The 17,849-nt window shown below is 34.3% G+C and overlaps 1 protein-coding gene across 6 annotated transcripts in view; it reads left to right on the top strand.

The window, feature by feature from the left end:
* Pvf1 (PDGF- and VEGF-related factor 1) overlaps positions 1-17,849 on the top strand; it is a 29,519-nt gene that overhangs the window by 9,767 nt on the left and 1,903 nt on the right. For 3 of the 6 annotated variants that reach the window (XR_003113702.1, XR_003113703.1, XM_025304019.1), the window contains exons 2-5: positions 7,270-7,375; positions 9,138-9,349; positions 14,350-14,448; positions 16,906-17,105. Coding sequence is in view for 3 of the 6 variants with exons in the window: in XM_025304019.1 (XP_025159804.1) it covers positions 7,270-7,375; positions 9,138-9,349; positions 14,350-14,448; positions 16,906-17,105 (617 nt within the window). In the remaining 3 variants the exon portion in view is untranslated. Of the gene's footprint in view, positions 1-7,269; positions 7,376-9,137; positions 9,350-14,349; positions 14,449-16,905; positions 17,174-17,849 lie in introns of all 6 variants that reach the window. The other 3 variants (XR_003113704.1, XM_011147481.3, XM_025304020.1) reach the window with 3 other exon arrangements.

Consider the following 17,849-nt stretch of genomic DNA (forward strand, 5'->3'; position numbering starts at 1 on the left):
TCTCGTCGGGCTCGCGCGACAATCTTTCTTTAACCCTTTAACGCCCGACTTTTTTATAAGTGTTTTAAGAATAAAATTCGAGTTTTTTTGAACTGAGTATAAGTATACTCAGTTCAAAAAAACTATAATATTAGTAGTGATAACCAAAAGAAATATCAGAATTTTATATTGGTTTTTTTTTTATTGTTCGTTTTTTGTTATTGGTAAATATGACTTGAATCTTAAAAGCATATACGAAATGAGCAACATATACAGAGAAAAATGAAGGGTAATCTGTACGATATAACTCTGATAGTCAGCTTGACATTTTTGAGCTGAAACTTTACGATATTTGTGAGTGAAGTTTATCATTCAGAGCGTCAAGCTTACTATTTCAGAAGAATATCTTATAGATCAGCATTTAGATAGTCAATCGTCTCTTCATTTTTCGCCGCATAAAAAACTGTAGGTCACCAGGTTTCACGAAAATAGGTTGATTTCTTGATTTTTGTGTCCACCATATTGGATTCGCCATTTTGAATTTCTGTATTCTTTTAGTTTCACATTTTGCATCTGAAAAAGCTGCCAAATGTATAAAATTATAACAAATACCAATCTATTCATTTATAATGCACTTCTGGATGTCAATAACAATGCTATCTATGCAATAATAATTATGCCTACTTGGAATTTGATAAAACATGTTATCATTAAAACTGAGCTAAAAACAGACTAAACCGAATCTACATACAATCTATATACTATTTTTTAGAAGAAGAATTCATCTTTATAGTGGTGCAAAGAAAACAAAAATATCTCCTTTCTTGACTAAGTTATAGATTCTTAAATGCGTTTCTGGTAACTATAGTTATCAGTAAGCGTTAAAGGGTTAAGTGGAATCTCAATTTCAAACGTCTAGAAGCGTCGTATGCTCCTCAAGTTACTAGCAAAGGCTTTTTCCCAGGGTTGGAAAGTTTGTAAGAGTACTTGGTTGTAGTTCCAGTTTTTTTTTACTGAAAAAGTAACTAGTTACAGTTACAAGTTACTGATCTTTAAAAATAACATGTTACGGTTATAGTTATTTAGAAAACGAGTCGTTACTTTTCAGTTACTTTTTTACAATAATTGTGCTATTACTTTAAACTTTGGAATTGTGTAAATTCCTTCAATTTTATATAAAGGTAGCTTGTTGATTATTATATTTCTCAATTGTATATAATTTTTACAAATTAGACACATTTACATTGATTTAAATAAATAATTCATATTTATTCTTTAAAACTATTAATAACAATTATAAGAAAGTGAATAAATTTGATGAGGATAATAAATATTAAAAATACTAAAAATAATCTTAACATCAAAAATTAGATTTTTTTAGTAAAAAATATATTGATATTTTATAAATAAAGACTTACACTCATATGTTTTCTTAAATTTGCAGTTGAAGTTCTACTTGCATAAATCATATTTTTGCTAGCACAAATTTTGCAGAGAAATGCCCAGTTATTCTCGTTTCCAAACTTTTGCTGTAACTCGAATATTTCTGCATATGTTGGCCATGGCATTTTACAAGCCTTCTCCGAAGATTGAGATGTTTTATCCATTGTTTGAATTTTTTATATAATTAAAACCACGCAGCGCACTTCATGCTCAATGAAGATTATGTTAACAAATAAGGACTGGCGACGCGCGACGGAAATGTCCAATAGGAGTACCATTTTTTTGGAAGAAATACAGGTTGCGTTCGGAGAGGAGATTATCAGCGCTATCGCGTCATTTTGTCTTTGTTTTATCTAATGAACGACAAAGATAGATAACGCAATACGCGTTTTCCAAATACAGTCAGAATAACTACACGCTTATTGGATATGAAGCATTGCACGTCGTGTTATCATGCTAGTCTGCCAGAAACTTAAGTTTGAAATATATAAAGTAACTATTAAAGTAACTATTGAATTAGTTACTAGTTATTAAATAAATGTAACTTATTTCAGTTACAGTTATAGATGGAAAAAACGGAGCGAAGTTAAGTTATAATTACCAAAAAGAAATAACTATAACTGTAACTTCGTTACAAGTAACGAGTTACTTCCCAACCCTGGTTTTTCCCAGTTGCTTGACTCTAACTTTTCACAGATAGCTCTCGTCGAGTTTGCGACGATCTTTCTTTAATTGAAAATCTCAGTGTGAAACGTTCAAAGCGGACGAATGATTCTCACATCTCGAACGATCGGAAGTAAAGAGTTTTATGAAAGTGCATCGTTCATCGTTACGTTGATGCTTCAACATTTGTCTTGTTTCGAGCGTAAATAAAGCGAGGAGTGCAGATGAGACAAATTAATTAAATTAAATTAATTTTCGGGAAAATGAAGTTCTCTCCCTCTCTTTGATTTTATTCCATTTTGGCTGCTTTATTTTATTTTATGTCGTTCGACTTTTATTCTATTTTATTAACAGTATCGGATCGTTGACCCGTGTTCATTTTTCCGGAGATGCTTTTCACTTTAGTCAGCCGAGAATCCGCAATCGAACAGGATGACTCACGGATCGATTACTCGCGGGAATACCCCAGAAGGCCGAAGGAACAGTTTGTTTTATATTTATCCTTCCGACCAAGATTTATGAGACTGCACCTTGCGGGGAAACCTGCGCTGGTACTTACGACCTATTAAAATGTATTATTTCCCCGTCCGGTGGCCGATGCTGAAACCTGTCGCGTGTCACACGCGCGAAATTAAAATAGAGTCGCGGAAGATTATCATTTTAAATTTTTATTGCGCGTTAAATTCCGTGAAACAGGAAAGTCGCAACCTTGCGGTAACGCGAGACGGCTCATTGCGTCCTCTATAATAATTTCATGAGCTATTTATTCCATTTTACATGTTCCTCATATCTTATCGGGACTATCTCTCAGATAAATCAAATCTTAAATTGCCGACTAATGACGAATAAATCAAATCAAATATCAAAGAGGGACTTTCATCTTCGTTATTCCATCGATTTCCTCATTCGGCTTCGCTGTTTTATTCAGACACCAGTATCGGCTGCAATCATACCTGTGATTCATCATATCGGATTTCGATTAGATTGTTTTCTGACTAAATTTCTTCTAAATGAGCCTCCAACATCGGAAAATCCTATTGATACTTATGATGGTATAAGTGATGTTAGGACATTTTCTTCACAGATAAAGATCCGTTTCAAATTCTTTCACGGATTATATGAAATTGTACGTTGTTACACTCCCCGAATTTCCCAGAGCGAAATTTTTTTACTAGGAAAGTAAAGTGATGACTAAGTCACTCGAATTTGGGTGCCTTTTCAGTCATATACATAGAGCGCATTTTTTTCACTTTGATCGAGAGAATATCTTCGTTCAAAGTCGAAGAGTGAAAATGTTCACTTTGGACGATTCAGAGAATTCACTCTGGGAAATTCACTTAGTAAAAAATCATTCAAATTCGCATGATTCGTTAGTTGCTCTACTCTTCGTGAAAAAATCCACTTTAAGAAAATAAGTTTTCTTATTGGGCCATCGGCTGCGCTCCAAATCGCATCGAGAGAGAAGAATATTGAAATCGTATCGAAATGAAATTACACTCATTTGCAAGTTTTCCTTTTTTTTTTCATGAAGTTGAGACACTGCTTATGAGTTTGCGCGATAATAGATTATGATAAGAACCGAAGTGACACAATATGCGGCATAAATATTGGCCCGTTATTATATGTAATATTAGGAATGTGATTTATAGTTTTGAGGGATTTGCAAGAAATGACACTAATGTCAGTTTTCTCGGAGCATTCCAATCACAGCTATTGTTTCTTAACTCTTTAATATCAATCCATGATATTCATTTACTAACAATAGACGCAGTAAAAATCATGTTAATACCATCTTGAAAATGAAGCCTCCTAAAGTACATTTTCAATATGCGTTGCTTTTGTTTTTTAATCAGAAGAAGACAGACTGAAAGTCATAGAATTCTGAGAGAAACTTATAGTGATGTTGCTCCATAAATCAAGACATATGAATATTGCTTTAAACGATTCAAAAAAAGCGATTTCAATGTTAACGATAAAGATCGCTCGGGACGAGCAAAAAAGCTTGAAAATGCAGATTTGCAAGCATTATTGGACGAAAATCCAGCACAATCTACTTCAGAATTTGCCAGAACATTAAATTATGACCGTGCAACAGTTACTAAACGTTTACATGATATGGCAAAGATTCACAAAGGAGGAAAGTGGACTAAGAGCATTGCTATAAGTTTAGAAGAGAATTCAGAAGCTTAAAAATATACGTAAAGTTTGCAAAAAGATTTTTATATAGCGTACTTAGGTTTTCCGCAAAATTGGTAACTTCGGTTCTTCGAAATTTCGAAATTTCGAGGCGTTATATTCAAATAACGGAATTTCAAAATATAAATATCTAAATGAAATTAAGAAAAACTAAGAGAGTTCTCTTTCTCTCTCTCTCTCTCTCTCTCTCTCTCTCTCTCTCTCTCTCTCTCTCTCTCTCTCTATTTAAAATATTAGAAAAGGGCTTATTAAGGCTTTAGAAGAGCTAAATTAAAAAAAAACTAATTTTGCTATAAATTTATAAGAGAATTCAGAAGCTTAAAAATATACATAAGTTTTGCAAAAAGATTTCTACAAAGCGTGCTTAGGTTTTCTGCAAAAAATAGGGAAACGAAACAGCACATATTTTATGTGAGACTTATATTACAAAATGCGCATAATGGTATGAAAAACACATAATACATTTATATTTGTTTGATACGAAGTTTGAACGATATGTTATCGGCCTTATGACAATTTTAAAATTTTCTACCTGGAAATATATTTTGCGTTTTAAAAAGATATAACTTGATGTGCTAAGGCTGTTATGTCTATCTGCGTATTTTACTGTCGCGAAAACAACGCTTTATTTGGTAAAAATATTAAACGTAACTTTTTCCAAACTTCGATTAATCTAATCGACGTTTAATTGGTAAAATTGTCTATAACGATTTATGACGACTAATTCGTCGTCTGGCAATAATCAAACAATTGATAATTCTGCGTGTAAGAATAGAATAAAACAGCAGCATTGACTAGCAGCAATGTTAAATAATGTTAAAATATTAAATGATGTTGAATAATAGTAGCTGGTTACATAATGAAAAAATTTTACAATTTTTCCAAAATATCGAGCGTTCCGTTGTACAGGCAAATACATTAATATCTATTTGAGTTCAGCAAGAGTATATTCAATTAGATGGATATTAATACATACATGTATGCTATTTTCGGGATAATAATCTTTCCTCAGGATAATTGTATGCTTTGGAAAACTTGTATTTTTGAATATTGCCTCTTGATATTCGGATTTCAGTAATATTCATGTTAATTTCAGTAATGACTGAAAAATTGCTCTACAATTTCCGTATTTTGAGATTTTGATTTTTTGGGAGAATATATATCCACCCACTTCCTGATTTGTTTTAACAATAATCTGTCTTTTATTTTCCATATTGGCAACTCTACTGACTGAATTAATCGTCGATTAGCTTAATCGGAATTTGGAGAAAGTTATCTCAACTCTCGCGCGGAATCAGAATTTTTATTCTAAGCTTGAGTGAAACATTCACTTTTGCGATTCTCCGTGTAACAACATTTTTCACAATCGCATTGACTGGTTTTTTACTCATCTTGCATGAAATTTAACTTCAAAAGAGATATATATAGTCAATGTTGAGCATTAATCCGTTAAAAAAAATCTTGGTTGATTAATCGATAAACTAGTCACTAATCAAAATTAATCAATCGTTATATATGTAGTTATAAACAATGGATTGATTGATGGAATCAATTATTATTCAATGTACAATCGGTCAAATCCAAATAATCGACTAAGACAAACATGTGTGATCGCAATTTGCTTTGTATTAGTTTTGATCGCTTTAATCAACCAAAATTTTTCAATCGATTATTGCCTAATATTGCATATATTAGGAGGTTGAATTAATCCTGATCTTATTTTATCAATTTCTTTATTTTTATTCTAAAGAAATGGTTAAATTTATATCAATAAAATATTTTCCATCGTTAGCTGTGACTTTTTCCCATTTTTCTGGCAACATAGCGATTCCACGAGCGATAGAACGATCTGTTTATCGAAGCAATCCAATCAGACATCCATTTTTGCACATCCTAATTATTGAAGTGTGTATCTGCCAAAGAATATTGCATCGATCGGAATAGATGGTAATGAGATGCTGGGTCTGGAGAATACGCTGAGTGCGACAGGATTTTCCATTCGAGCTCTAACAATGTTTGTTTGTATGAAGCAACATGTGAACGAGCATTATCGTGCAAAAGAATCACTTTTTGTCTATTGTTGAGCTATCGTTGGTCTTTTTTGCATCAATTTATCATTCAATTTGTTCAATTGTTGCTGGCATCGCTCTTCTGTAACTGTTTCATTTGGTTTTAGAAGTTCATAATACACACACCACACCTTCTATATTCCACCAAATACAGAACATTGCTTTGTGAATGTTCCATTTTGGTATCGATGTTGATGGTTGTCCTGGATCAATTCATAATTTTTTTGTTTTGGATTATCAAAATAAATCCACTTTTCATCTCCAGTTACAGTCCGTCATAAAAAACTCTTTTTTTCTGTCTGGCAAGGAAAGACATGGCAATATTCAAACGATTTGCAATGGCACTTTCACTCAATTCATGTGAAAGCCATTTGCCTTCTTTTTTAATATTTCCCATGATGTGTAGGCGTTTAGAAATTGTTGATTTATTGATATTGAATTGTTCAGCCAATTGTTTGAGCGGTGTTTTCATTCAATAATGCTTGCAATTCAGAATCTTCGAATTTTTTCGTTGACCAATACGTTCTTTGTCATTCAAATCGAAATTGCTACTTTTAAATCGTTGAAATCAAAATTTACAGTTGGAATACGATGAAGCTTGATCACCGTAAGTTGTAACAAACATTTTACGAGCTTTCAGTTGCCGATTTTTTTTTCAAATCAAACAAAAAAAGTAATGAATGTCGAAAATACAATTTTGTACGATGCGTATAAACAATGAAACTATCAGTAACAATAGCGCGCAAACTATCATATGTCAGAGAAATGTCAAATCTTTCAGTGCTGCTAGATTTCAACATTCGTATTAACCGTTAACTTGTTACTAAAGCCATCTACTGCTAGGGACCAAAATTAATTCAACCTCCTAAAAATATTATACTTTATCGTATGTGGTAAACACGATACATTTCGTTTTCAGATATCGCTCGAATTAGCTTCTAGGTTAAACTCTATAGACACGTCGGAGGAATTTCTGCAGTTGCTTCAAGGCGTTCCGGAGAACGAAAGGAGTCCCTCGTTAACTAGTAAGTGTAATTTACCGTCGCATGTGTCGCGTATTGAATAATAATTTCCGAGAGAAACCGTTCGAAGAGAAAAATAAGAGAGAACGAGAAACAGCTGGCCTCGCCCGTGTGAATTGCATTTGATCAAACAGATCTATTGTTATACACTGAAGAGAAAAAGATGGTGGGATCAAGAAAAGTGTCGCTCGTGGGCACAAAATTCGTAGAAATTGTATTAGAGAGATCGATGATTAATTGGCAAAATAGCCAACAACGGCTTCCGACTATGTAATTTGTCGCCTGACGGTAAACAGAAAATTAATAATTCTGCGTATGGAAGCAGAATTTAGAGCGATTAATACTTGAAAATTCGTTAGAAATTATACATAGTTGTCGCAATATATGAGTCATCGATTGATTCAATGATTACGAATCAGTCAGCAATTATATCGACGCAATGCATCATTGAGTCAACGCGCGAGATTTGTTACGTGCGATATTTCGTTGAACGAGAATGACCGACGATTTCGCCAGTCCGAGCATTTTTTCGCCGATCGGAAAACAAAGTTATATGACGAAGGCTCATGTCAGTGCGATAGAATATCGCTATTTGATACGAGCACACATTGTGCAATAAAACGTATTGTTATGAGACATTAATACTCCGAACTATATACGCGATATCGCACGATTATGCGCACATTCGATGCAGCTATCGTCGGAAAAACGCTCGTCGGTAAGCACGACGCAAATAAAGCTATCGAGGCTGCGTGAGATAAGATCAATATTTTTTATGTAAGCAGAAACGTTGATTCAATATTGATTATAAAAGTGTGCGTTTATTAAACAGCGTGTCTCGATTGCTTACGCAACAACGTGGTTGTCAACGCGATCCGGAATCAACCCGGAAAAAATAAAGCCGCAAGTCTGCACAAGCCGCTGAATTTTGCACAAGTATTCCGAAAGTGAGAACGAAACGCGTTCGATCGATTAAAGAATATTTTCAGCGCTGAAAACGATGGCAAATTAGAAAAGATTACATACAAATGTGGCGCGCATAAATAAAAATGTAAACAGTATGATGCAAAAAATAGCTTATCCTCAATATAACAGTACAAAGTTGCAAAATCCCGAAATATTGAGATATATCTACACACATATACTGGCACATCTTTTGTAATTTTTTTCATAATAAATTTTTTAAATAACATATGACTTCCATATTACATAAAGTTCTCTCGTTAATAAGTTTCCGATAAACACTGAACAACTTTGGAATTTTACATCACAGACATTCAATGGGACTTTCATTCTCAAATATATAAGATCGTTGAAATCATTGAAGTCAGCTTTATTAGCATAATTAGTTTGTTCTTTGATCTTATCATAAATAAATTCATTTATAAAAGTTGTGACGAAATGTGTACTATTTAATATCTCTTTCCTTCAGATGCCATTACTTTATCAAAATAAAATTGTGATTTAACTCAAGAACAGAATGGCAGATAAATATTTAATCGAAAACTTTATATAATATTTTTATTGCATACTTAACAACATATTTCGGAAATCAAAAGTTATTACGATTACCAGGAGTTTTCGTAATGTGTAACTATTGCAAAGAAAGTAACCAAATAAAAATTTGTTGAATCGTGTCCCCGAAATTATCAAAATTGCCCTCATTCGCATGAATCGATTCAATAATTCCGCTCGAGTCATTGTCTTTCATACCTTTTTACTGTAGATATCCGAGATTTTTTAATCTTCCTGAGAATTTGTTTAGGTAGATTCGGCGAGGGCGAAGAACGATCGAACGCGATGAAGACGCAGCCGGCTAAGTGCATACCCGAACTGCAACCTGTTTCCTTGAAACTGAACAACGAACCTGGAACCATCGTGTATCCGCCCTGCACGCGAATCAAAAGATGCGGCGGCTGTTGCAGCAGCTCTCTGTTGTCTTGCCAACCGACGGCCTCGGAAACGCGAAACTTCGAGGTAATCGATCATAGTTGATTTAGAATCATTATCTTCAAGACAATTGATCACAGTTGATTTAGAGTCATCATGCTTGTACATAATGCCTATTAATGTTGTCGATATGTTCCGGGTATTTCTATACTTGGTATTTCCGTATTTCTATACCTGGAATTGAACAAGAAAATATTCCTATCAAAATAGAATCACATATTTTCCTTCATACGAATCGTTAAGCTTTCTACAGGGTGGTTGATTATAAGTTGCCAACCCGAAATGTGAGGGTAGATTGGGTTAAGATAAACATAAAAGTCCCATACCGTTTTGCAAGATTCGCAATAATTATCGAGTTATTAATGACAGAAATCTGAGGAATGGGAGCGCGCCGACATAGATGATTGGAGAAGCGTTGCAACTACTCAGACCACAGCGTGGCCCACTCGATCCAGCAACTGTTGGCGGCGTGCGGCGACACGTAGGTTCGGCGAGATAAAACAACGAATAGCAACGCATTGTCTTTCCCCTCGCCGCGCACCAGCAACAGTTTCTGGATCGACTGGGCCGCGCTGTGGCCTGAGTAGCTGCAACGCTTCTCCAATCATCTATGTCGGCGCGCTCCCATTCCTCAGATTTCTGTCATTAATAACTCGATAATTATTGCGAATCTTGCAAAACGGTATGGGACTTTTATGTTTATCTTAACCCAATCTGCCTTCACATTTCGGGTTGGCAACTTATAATCAACCACCCTGTATAAAAGAATTGAGGGGAAATCAAGATTGAATCGCAACTAGTTTATCAGTTAAAAGTTAAATTAAAAAGTTAAAAAATTAATAACTTTTGTCATAGTTTAATTAATTTCATTCTTCTAAAGACTTAACTTTAAACTTTAGGTAGTTGTCTCAAAATGTACAAACGTTAACTTTTAACCTTTTTTATACAAATTAAAATAATTCATTGATTTTGAAGTCATCTCGCAGGCCACTTGTAAAATATAAAATGAGAAAATTAAAAAATAATTTGTCTCAATAAAATTTTATCTTTTTCTCTTTTTAATACTATTAGTATTTTTTTCTTGTTTAGAATACTAAACATATACAGAATGCTAAATTTCAAACGTAACAGGTAAAAAATCTCAAAATCTAAATGATATTGATTTTTTTTATATTGTATTGTTTCGAAGGGGACACATTTTGATTAAAACAAAATTTAATTTTGGGTGGAGGCGCTAAGGTAAAAAAAAAGGTCAAACTGTTTTTTAAATGAAACTCTAATTTTTTAACACCTACGTTTGTAGTCCTTGTCATGATGAATTTAATAACCATATACTCAAGGTGATTAGAGGTTAAATAATGGAAAAAAGACTTATTAACTTTATTAATACATCTTAATGAAATCAAAGTTTATCTTGTTTATACTGGCAAAATTCTATCATGATCTTCCTGCGTTAAAGCTTAGTAGAAGTGGATATGAAATGAACGTTGGTGTTGACGATGCAAAAACATTCTTCAGAAAATAAACACATAATAGATAGACTAGACGTACGTACGTGTGGGGATGGGTACTATTTCAACCAAGTCAGTTATTGATATTGAACACGAGTGTGACTAGTGTAATCACTAGAATAAGTTGTGTTTTCACTTTTTTTTCTTTCGTCATTTGCGTTGTGGTGCGTTATACTAATGAGGAATATCGTGACATAGTCTTAATTTATGGTGAATGTCAACAAAATGCTAGAGGAGCTGCTAGAATTTACCGTCAAAGATATCCTAATAGACTTCATTATCCATCTCCTATAGTCTTCATTCGTTTATATCATCGTTTGGAAGAACATGGAACTTTTGCACTTCATCGCAATATGAATCGGTCTCGTCCAGTTTGTAATCAGGACATAACAATAAATGTTTTAGCAGCAATTATTGTAAATCCTCATTACAGTATACGACAATTGTCGTGGGAACTTGGAATATCCCACGTAAATATTTGGAATATCTTACATCATGAGCGCCAACATCCGTTCCACATCAACTTATACCAAGCCTTAACGCAGGATGATCATGGTAGGAGAATGAGATTTTGTCGATGGGCTTTACAATGCTTTGAAGAGGGTGAAACGTTCTTTTCTAGAGTATTATGGAGCGATGAAGCTACGTTTCGTAGCAATGGACATATAAATCGTCATAATTTTCATTATTGGAGCGACCAAAATCCTAGATGGTTAAGACAAATTGATAATCAACATGTATGGTCGTTGAATATGTGGTGTGCCATTATTAGTGTCACAATTATCGGTCCATTTTTCTTCGATGGTATCGTAAGTGGACGAGTTTTTTTGAATTTCTTAGTTGAGAAATTACCTATTCTTCTGGAAGATTTGCCTCTAAACCTTCGGCAAAACATGTGGATGCAACTTGACGGAGTACCTCCTCACTTTAGTTTGGCTGTCAGACAACACATGAATGTTATTTTTCTTAATCGATGGATAGGTCGAGGAGGTCCAGTGCCTTGGCCATCCAGATCACCTGATTTGAACTGTCTAGATTATTATTTTTGGGATAGAATCCGGGAAATTGTTTATGTTAATCCTCCAACTACAAGAGAAAATATGATGCAACGAATATGCGAAGCGAGTCAAATAATTTCGACGAGTGAATTACAAAGAGTGCTTAATGCTTTTCAACGAAGATTACAGGCTTGCATAGATGCAAGGGGACAACATTTCGAACACTTAAATTAATGAAATTCTCCATTTCGAAGAGAAAAACGCTTCTTTTTTCTAAGATATTTTGTTCTTATTGAAAATTTATTAATAAAGTTTATTTCTTCTTTGTTTTATTCAAACATTATTTTTTCTTTCCTGAGTCTTTTCTTCCATTATTTGACTTCTAATCACCTTGAGTATGAGGTTGTTGAATTCGTCATGACAAAGGCTACAAACGTAGGTGTTAAAAAAATTAGAGTTTCATTTAAAAAAAAGTTTGACCTTCTTTTTACCTTGACCTCTTCACTCAAAATTAAATTTTGTTTTAATCAAAATGTGTCCCCTTCAAAGCAATACAATATAAAAAAAGGCGGACTTCAATATCATTTAGTTTTCGAGATTTTTTACCTGTTACGTTTGAAATTTAGCACCCTGTATATATATTTATATTTATATTTATATATACAGGATGTTCGAGATCTTTTGGAAATGAAAAATTGTGAAAATTAATTAAATCAAACTGAGGAGAAAAGTCATATACCATTTTGCAAAAATCGCAATAGTTATTGAAATAAATATGAATATATTGAACTTTGAACTCTGAATCTTAAACTGTCACTAGACACAATAGTCGTTACATAATTCTAGATTAGGTCATTCTGAATAAAAGTCTTTTACCATTTCGTAAATAAATAGGCAAATTTTCAAATTATCAATTAAAAGAGCCTCTAGATGTCTTTTTCAATCATTAATAACTTAATAACTATTGCGATTTTTGCAAAACGGTACTTGACTTTTCTTCGCAGTTTGATCTTTAATTAATTACCTTCACAATTTTTCCTTTCCAAAAGATTTCGGATACCCTGCATATTATATATATTTTTTATAAAATATATTGTTTTATATATATATATATATAAATTTTGGTTTGCATAATTAACTTTTAACTTGAATATGTTAACCTCACTTTTGACTTTGACTATAACATTAATCTTATTTTCAAATAAGTTAGTTTTTGTTTAAGTAACTTTTAACTTAACTAAGTTAATTTCATAGAGATCCTTAACTTTAAAAACTTAATTTAACAAATGTATTAACAATTAACTTAAACTCAACTATGGATAAAATCAAAATGGAGTTTGAATGCTTCGCTAAACATTTCATATTTTATTTTGGCTCATGTTGATACAAAGAAATGAATTATTTTGTGAAATATTTACATTTTGTTAACCTCAATACTTTCATGTGTAAAATAATTCTTTCAAATAAGTTAGTTTTTGTTAAGTAACTTTTAACTTAACTAAATTAATTTCATAAGGATCCTTAACTTTAAGAACTTAATTTAACAAATGTCTTAACAAATGTATTAACATTCTCAATTCTGGATAAAATCAAAATAGGATGTGAATACTTTGTTAAACATTTCATATTTTATTTTGTCTCATCTTGGTACAAAAAAGAATTATTTCGTGAAATATTTACATGTTTGTTAACTTCGATACTTTCACGTGTAAAATGATTTGAATAAATACGGAAAAATGACAATAAACAACTGGATACTCGAATATTTGGATACCCAGTACACACGGTACCGGAATATTACTCGCGTAATATACGTAAAATACAGTCATCCTCAAACACAACTGATATTTACAATAATTTATGTGCATACGCTATTCGAAATAACAATAGTGTGAATATTATATTATGGCATTTTATCCGAGCTTACCTTATTATTCTAGATACCCGAAGTAGACTAATTTATACGATAACTGTGTGTAGATTAATGTGTGTAGATTAATAGTGTACATACATTTGGATTTAGATACGATTAACGACTGTCTACGCAAAGCGATCTACCACTTTTATTAGCATATTTCAAATGAACGTCATAGAAATTTAAGATTTTAAGTAAAAGTCACAAAACGCGCGTACCTGACCAATTAGAGCCGCTCACAAGATACCCTTGCCAAATTATTCAACAGTGCAGTTGTACAATCTTTGCATACAATCTTTCTCGTACAAATTTTCATTAATATGTTTTAATTCGACCACGTCTTCGGTCGAGCCTGAAATCGTATACACCAAGTGCTGTTACGTCTGCAACGGTGTCAAACGACGTCTGCAACGGTGTCAAACGACGTTTGACGGTAGTCATTATGTTCAACAAGCACTGTGCACAACTGATGCGCACACACTTCTCGGTCTCGAAGGATTATGCAAATAAAAACACGCTTATCACACGCATCTTACAGCCAGACAAATTTGCAAGATTACAAAATTGACAACGTTCCCCTTTCGTGTTGTTTGTTGCTTCAAGGTGATCGTGTCGACGATGTCGCTACACTACCGAGGTCGGCAAATCGTGCCTCTGGAGGAGCACACGGCGTGCAAGTGCGACTGCAGAATCAAGGAGGAGGTAATTTGATGGCCGATAATTGACGGGTAATCGGTGCCTTCCTACTTAACCGGATTGCTCCGGTTCACGAACCTCACACCTCACGCATCGTCCCGTCGCATTGCTTCTCACGCGCATGTAGCAACAATGAAGCGATTGACGTCAGCGACGTAACAGCTCTAGTAGCTGAAGAGAGTACGCAACTTCGCCAAGAGAGAACATATTTAGAGATAAAAACGAGAACCTGTACGATTCGATCGATGAGCTCCGTTAATACACTCATGAGTGAGCCTTCTTCAAGCAGACGAATCGATCTGCAGCTGGGACTCCCCTTTTTGTCAGTCACACTTTCAGCGCTTTAAATGAAGTGTTATTCACAAAGACAGCGCAATCCCACGTCTATCTTTTTGAAGACTGCCTACACTGTTTTATAGGTATCACTTACCTAATTCCAAAGTACATCTTTGTCTCGCTCATCTTTTAGCGCTGTTGTTATAACCCAAGTACTCAAATACTCGCGCGCGAATATCAGAGTAAAGGGAGTATCTAAATTCACGGGGTAACCGAGAAATATCCGAAAAACAGGTATAACCCAAGTCGAGAGACTCGAGTACTTGAACATTCATGAATGTACGAAGATGCGTTTATCTGGATATTTGAATAATGTACGAACGATATTGAGAGTTGGATTATACTCAATATCCGAAAAATTAAATAATACCGAAAAGACTCCGGTATCTAAGATGGCAACCGACACACCCAGAGACTCGGAATTAATACCATTATTCTATCCGATCAAAAAGAAAATTATATATAATTATATATATAATTATTATTATTTATATGTATATATATATAATTAAATAAATATAATAGGGTGTCCGGGATATTTTGGAAATAAAAAATTGTATAGGTTAGTCAAGGCAAATTGAGAAAAACAGTCATATATCTTTCCCCCATTTTGCAAAAATCGCAATAGTCATTAAGTTATTAATGATTGAAAATGACCACATCCAGAGGCTCTTTTAATTGATAACTTCAAAATTTATGTACTTATTTGCAAAACAGTAAAGGACTTTCTTGTTCAGAATGACCTAATTTACAATTATATGACGGCTATTGTATCTAGTATATAGATATGTGAGTATATTAAACTTTGAATCCTGGATCTGTTGCACAATAACCATCGTATAATAATTGTAAATTAGGTTATTCTGAACAAAAAAGTCCTTTACTATTTTACAAATTATGCAAATTATCAATTAAAAGAGCCTCTAGATATGATTATTTTCAATCATTAATAACTTAATAACTATTGCGATTTTTGTAAAATAATGCTTGACTTTTCCTCTCACTTTGATCTGATTAATCTTCACAATTTTTCGTTCTCAAAAGATCTCGGACACCTTATATATAATATATTGTTTATTATTATATAATATATATCATGCAATATAAATATAATTATACATATTGTATAATATATATTATATGTATTATATATATATTTCATATATTTATATATAATTAAATATAAATGATTTTTGTCTCTACAGGGTGGTTAATTATAAGTTGCCAACCCGAAATGTGAAGGTAGATTGGGTTAAGATAAACATAAAAGTCCCATACCGTTTTGTGAGATTCGCAATAATTATCGAGTTATTAATGATAGAAATCTGAGGAATGGGAGCGCGCCGACATAGATGATTGGAGAAGCGTTGCAGCTACTCAGGCCACAGCGTGGCCCACTCGACCTAGCAACTGTTGGCGGCATGCGGCGAGACGTAGGGCGAGATAAAACAACGAATAGCAACGCATTGTCTTTCCTCTCGTCGCGCACCGGCAACAGTTTCTGGATCAACTGGGCCGCGCTGCGACCTAAGCAGCTGCGACGCTTCTCCAATTATCTATGTCGGCGCGCTCCCATTCCTCAGATTTCTATCATTAATAACTCGATAATTATTGCGAATCTCGCAAAACGGTATGGGACTTTTATGTTTATCTTAACCCAATCTACCTTCACATTTCGGGTTGGCAACTTATAATCAACCACCCTGTATATGATCATGTACACAATCATATAAAATTTTATAATATATACATATATAATAAATTTAATATATATATTTATATATATATATATATAAACTCCGTTTAACTCCGAAAAAACTCTGTTAAACGAAGAAAGGAGGAATTGTTTTGCTCAATTACATTTTTAGATCACAGACTGCCATAAACATAAACAGTAATTTCAATTGTATTTATGTAATAGCATTTTTTCGATATAAACACATATACGATTACATATGATTAAATAACCACATAAAGACAAAATTCACGTATAAACACACACAATTGTTTCTATTGGGCACATGAGGTAAAATTCACCGACTTCTTCCGATCGTACCGTGCTGTACCCGCCGTGTCGACTTTTTTCTCGTCGATGATTCATGTCGAGGCGCCACTTTTTTGCCGTAGGATTGTAACGAGAAGCAGCATTACGAACGGGCTAACTGCATGTGTGTGTGCGACAATGTCGACGAGGCGGAGAAGTGCAGGCGGAACAACAACATTAAAATCTGGGACCCGGAGGTGTGCGTCTGCTCGTGCAGGAACATCGAAATGTGCAACACCGGCTACTACTTCGACCACAACACGTGCAGGTGTGAGCTGACAGAGTAGGGGATTTCTGCTAAAGGAAAATAAGGCGTCTTCCTTTTCAATACACTCCACTATCTCACCACTTGTAAGCCACACGACACGCGCGTTTTCCTCATCGCACCGATCCGCCTTGTTCGCATCGACCGATCGATTTCCATGGCCGTTTGATCGCTTGGTTCCGCACGAATCTACCCGAAGTCCTGCTTCCTCTTTGTATGCTGGTCACCTGCAATTCAACAAAACACCTTCCCTTGTCAGACGCCTCTCTCACGTTTCTTCTCTTCTTCACTTCGCTTCGGCTTCCTCGGGCTGCCCGCATGTGAGCGAGGATTAAGCCCGAATCTTCTTCATCCTCTCAGCTCCTCGCGCCCTTCGCGAGATGCGATCGAGATCGAGATCGCCATGACCAAACGAAGAGACTCTGCGACCTCGCGAAAACCCATTTTCGCTTCTCTCCTGCTATATTCTCTTCAAAATACACACGCTTTACGTGTGGTATATCCGCCTAATGAATGCGACATAACATCAAAGTTGTTCTTGGCGCAACCTTAACTTTAACCTTCGGATATCGGCTTCATTCTTCGGACTGCACGAACTAGTCGGGGCTACACGCTTTTGCTAAATTCGGCACTTTTTTTCACTCGTTCCAAACGGTCTGCTCTAATTTTAATGTTAAATCGGCACGATGCGATTATGTCAAGCAACATCTCAAAATTATGTTACGTTAATAATTGACATAAAATCAGTAACAATTTCTGGCA

The sequence above is a fragment of the Harpegnathos saltator genome, unplaced genomic scaffold (assembly GCF_003227715.2).
Source record: "Harpegnathos saltator strain DR-91 unplaced genomic scaffold, Hsal_v8.6 scaffold587, whole genome shotgun sequence".
Lineage (NCBI taxonomy): Eukaryota > Metazoa > Arthropoda > Insecta > Hymenoptera > Formicidae > Harpegnathos > Harpegnathos saltator.